Genomic DNA, 2,266 nt, shown 5'->3' on the forward strand with positions numbered 1-2,266 from the left:
ATATTACCATCATCATGCTAACAGCAGAAACCAATCCTCAACTTTATTATTATTTTCTTATTTTCACTATTATAAATCTTATCATCGTAGTCATCGTATGTAATCATAGTCGTTAATTTTTTACGCGTTTAGTATAATGTACATCAAAGTCAAAACTGTTTTATCTTGTAAACGTTGTAATATCAACAACCATCAACCGATGCAATGCAATGATGTTGCTACATTCACAGCGGCATAGTGCTAACAGAAACCAAGCAGGTAATTATAATTCCAGTGATGGAATGGAACATTAGTAATGGCATTTACGTCATAAACCGAAAAATTTCAACAATGTCGCAATAATTTTTTTTCCGTGTTAACAAAAAGTTTGTCTACCATGTCTGGCTCTGTCTGCTGGGTTGCTGTGCCACTTGTCACATGTTTTGTTGTTGTATTATTACAAATGTGTTGGCTGTTCTTCTACCGATGTGTTCGATTTAAATTTGTTGTTTGCAATTTATTTTTTATGTGTTATATTTTCTAGGGAATTATTTTTACTTGCTCATATCTCTAGATGCGTTGTGATGGTATACTGATTGAATGATGTGTATAATGTGTTTCGTTAAGTAAAGTAAAATTTGCATAAAGTTTGTCTTGTATGCTTATATGTGCTGAGTTTTAATTATCAGTTATATGTTTTAATGTTGTCAGTTTATTTTATCAGCGTTTCACTTTCACGTTTTTAAACCGTTTTTTCGTTCGCGCAAAAGGATGTTCTGAATGTGACGTGTTGTGTGCAATGTTTCATGGCGTGTTTTTTTGATCCTGCAGTACTTTCATTGTACTCATTCGTATGTTCTCATTGTTTGAGTTGCTTTGTGCATTTTTTCATTTCTTTCAACCATGATGGACGTTTTTTTTTATATTAGAGTGCGTTGTGATCATGTGCGTATTTTACGTAATGTTTGTGTTCTCATGTTGTTATAATAAATTCTAAATTATGACAATGCTATTCTGTACTACTAATGTTATGTATGAAAATGTGATGGTGCGTAGTTGTGTCTGGGCTTCATCACTAAACTGATGTAGATGATTTGTATGTTTTTGTCAGAGTAAAACCTGAGTGTACGATAATGCGTTTGTTTCACAAAGTTTTTTAAGCAAATTATGCATATGCTGTATCTTTTAAAAAATTTTGTTTCAATATGCAGAAATTTATAGGAGAATTAAAAGTGCACACGCCTGAGTATGTCTTTTTAGAAGATTTTTGTTTGTTCACACGGCTCTTAACAGCACTAAACGTTGGATGAACGTTTTTTTCAGAAGAAGTTTGCCTACTGCTAAACGTGCCGTAAACTCAATTTCACACTTAACGACGAACCCATCAAGACACTAATACGCACACACTCGACTGCAAATCTTTCAATCAGCGAAATGATCGTTCCGCAACTGCACTTCATCTGCCAGGTTTGCGCATCTATCAGGCATGTAACATCACAAAAATCGTGGCTTCCCCGCTTGCGGCAAACATGTCGTGACCACCATCCACCTATTTATGACCCGTAATGAATTAATATGCACAGTAATTTCAGTGTTCACGCTAACGCATCAAATTTATACCGTCCAACGTATGTAGCAAATTTATAACGTTCAACAAAGTCAATTTCATTGCATTGGGATGGAGTGAGATTTTGTGAAAACAATTGAAATTCAGATGAACATTCAGATTTTAATTCTTTTGAATGTTTTTTTTTAAAACAGTTGAACATTGTTTAATATGACACAAAAAAGTTATCTCAAGTTAAAATCATAAAATCATATTGCAAACAAAAATAATACAGCAATACATCAATTCAACCAACATCAATCAACACCAATCACCAAGAGTATGGTTCAGGACAACAATAATATGACCAATAACAGATCAACCAAAGTCAAGAGACAGACACCATCAGCGTAGCAACAAACACAGCGTAGCATCAAATTAATCGTAGTTCTTGAAGACATCTGACCAGACATTAATACTTCATAATGTGTATGCGTGCGTTCCAATAAGGAACATAATGTCAATTCAAAAGACTTCATATATGTATCTGTCTCTCTGTCTGTTCATCTTTGCACTACCTGGTCTAGAAATTTTTGTAGTTTGAGCTTTCATAGTAACCGGCGTTAATTCCAGATATTCAGGTTTTCATGTTTAAATGTCGTTCGAAGAACATCAATTAACACGCGCTAATCTAAGCGGTGTGCTCTGAATGAATTATTCATTCGTCTGTTTGTGTGTTTA

The 2,266-nt window shown here is 34.0% G+C and overlaps 1 protein-coding gene across 1 annotated transcript in view; it reads left to right on the forward strand.

Annotated features, from left to right (window-relative positions):
- The window catches only part of HELRODRAFT_159350 (hypothetical protein), a gene marked incomplete at both ends in the record, with an annotated part of 2,560 nt that extends 621 nt beyond the window's left edge, over window positions 1–1,939 (forward strand). The window contains 2 exons of the mRNA XM_009011239.1: window positions 1,410–1,446; window positions 1,865–1,939. Coding sequence (XP_009009487.1) covers window positions 1,410–1,446; window positions 1,865–1,939 — 112 coding nt within the window. The remainder of the gene's footprint in view (window positions 1–1,409; window positions 1,447–1,864) is intronic.
- Window positions 1,940–2,266: the final 327 nt, after the last annotated feature.

This window comes from Helobdella robusta (genome assembly GCF_000326865.2).
Source record: "Helobdella robusta unplaced genomic scaffold HELROscaffold_1, whole genome shotgun sequence".
Lineage (NCBI taxonomy): Eukaryota > Metazoa > Annelida > Clitellata > Rhynchobdellida > Glossiphoniidae > Helobdella > Helobdella robusta.